The following is a 2,500-nucleotide window of genomic DNA, read 5'->3' as shown; positions in this document are numbered from 1 at the left end:
ACACTAACAATAGGGTTACCTTAACACACTACCAATAGGGTTACCTTAACACACACTACCAATAGGGTTACCTTAACACACACTACCAATAGGGTTACCTTAACACACTACCAATAGGGTTACCTTAACACACTACCAATAGGGTTACCTTAACACACACTACCAATAGGGTTACCTTAACACACACTACCAATAGGGTTATCTTAACACACACTACTAATAGGGTTACCTTAACACACTACCAATAGGGTTACCTTAACACACACTACCAATAGGGATACCTTAACACACTACCAATAGGGTTACCTTAACACACTACCAATAGGGTTACGTTAACACTACCAATAGGGTTACCGTAACACTACCAATAGGGTTAACACACACTACCAATAGGGTTACCTTAACACACACTACCAATAGGGTTATCTTAACACACACTACTAATAGGGTTACCTTAACACACTACCAATAGGGTTACCTTAACACACACTACCAATAGGGATACCTTAACACACTACCAATAGGGTTACCTTAACACACACTACCAATAGGGTTACCTTAACACACTACCAATAGGGTTACCTTAACACACACTACCAATAGGGTTACCGTATTAACACACTACCAATAGGGTTACCTTAACACACACTACCAATAGGGTTACCTTAACACACACTACCAATAGGGTTACCTTAACACACTACCAATAGGGTTACCTTAACACACTACCAATAGGGTTACCTTATTAACACACTACCAATAGGGTTACCTTAACACACACTACCAATAGGGTTACCTTAACACACTACCAATAGGGTTACCTTAACACACTACCAATAGGGTTACCTTAACACACACTACCAATAGGGTTACCTTAACACACTACCAATAGGGTTACCTTAACACACACTACCAATAGGGTTACCTTAACACACTACCAATAGGGTTACCTTAACGCACACTACCAATAGGGTTACCTTAACACACACTACCAAAAGGGTTACCTTAACACACTACCAATAGGGTTACCTTAACACACTACCAATAGGGTTACCTTAACACACACTACCAATAGGGTTACCTTAACACACACTACCAATAGGGTTACCTTAACACACACTACCAATAGGGTTACCTTAACACACACTACCAATAGGGTTACCTTAACACACACTACCAATAGGGTTATGTTAACACACTACCAATAGGGTTACCTTAACACACTACCAATAGGGTTACCTTAACACACACTACCAATAGGGTTACCGTATTAACACACTACCAATAGGGTTACCTTAACACACACTACCAATAGGGTTACCTTAACACACACTACCAATAGGGTTACCTTAACACACTACCAATAGGGTTACCTTAACACACTACCAATAGGGTTACCTTATTAACACACTACCAATAGGGTTACCTTAACACACACTACCAATAGGGTTACCTTAACACACTACCAATAGGGTTACCTTAACACACACTACCAATAGGGTTACCTTAACACACTACCAATAGGGTTACCTTAACACACTACCAATAGGGTTACCTTAACACACTACCAATAGGGTTACCTTAACACACACTACCAATAGGGTTACCGTATTAACACACTACCAATAGGGTTACCTTAACACACACTACCAAAAGGGTTACCTTAACACACTACCAATAGGGTTACCTTAACACACTACCAATAGGGTTACCTTAACACACACTACCAATAGGGTTACCTTAACACACACTACCAATAGGGTTACCTTAACACACACTACCAATAGGGTTACCTTAACACACTACCAAAGTGAAACTGAACAAGGCCTTGAACCGAAACATCGACCACAATAAATATGCAGAGGTTAAAACCGTGTGTGTGTGTGTGTGTGTGTGTGTTACCTGTACTCAAAGGTGACCATGTTGAATCCTATAGCCTCTGGTACAGCCATCAGAATGGATAACAACCAAATAGAGATGATCTCTACTGCTGTTAACAGGGGAACCCCGACACCCTGGACCCTGCTCCACGACGCTACCGCACGATACCTACACACACACACACACACACACACACACACACACACACACACACACACACACACACACACACACACACACACACACACAGACAGACAGACAGACAGACAGACAGACAGACAGACAGACAGACACAGACACACACAACCGCACACACACACACACACACACACACACACACACACACACACACACACACACACACACACACACACACACACACACACACAACCGCACACACACACACACGACACACACACACACACACACACACACACACACACACACACACACACACACACACACACACACACACACACACACACACACACACACACACACACACAGACAGACAGACAGACAGACAGACAGACAGACAGACAGACAGACAGACACACACAACCGCACGCACACACACACACAGACAGACAGACAGACAGACAGACAGACAGACAGACAC

General features: G+C 42.7%; 1 protein-coding gene across 1 annotated transcript in view; it reads right to left on the bottom strand.

Moving 5' to 3' along the window:
- Window positions 1-2,051, bottom strand: part of LOC135510203 (endothelin-1 receptor-like) — a 7,838-nt gene extending 5,787 nt beyond the window's left edge. Inside the window, 1 exon segment of the mRNA XM_064930998.1 lies at window positions 1,903-2,051. Within this exon segment, the coding sequence (XP_064787070.1) occupies window positions 1,903-1,952 (50 nt within the window). The 5' untranslated portion in view covers window positions 1,953-2,051.
- Between the last annotated feature and the right edge of the window lie 449 nt (window positions 2,052-2,500).

The sequence above is a fragment of the Oncorhynchus masou genome, chromosome 23, assembly GCF_036934945.1.
Source record: "Oncorhynchus masou masou isolate Uvic2021 chromosome 23, UVic_Omas_1.1, whole genome shotgun sequence".
NCBI classification, from domain to species: Eukaryota; Metazoa; Chordata; class Actinopteri; order Salmoniformes; family Salmonidae; genus Oncorhynchus; species Oncorhynchus masou.
This window is presented reverse-complemented; position numbering and strand designations above follow the sequence as displayed.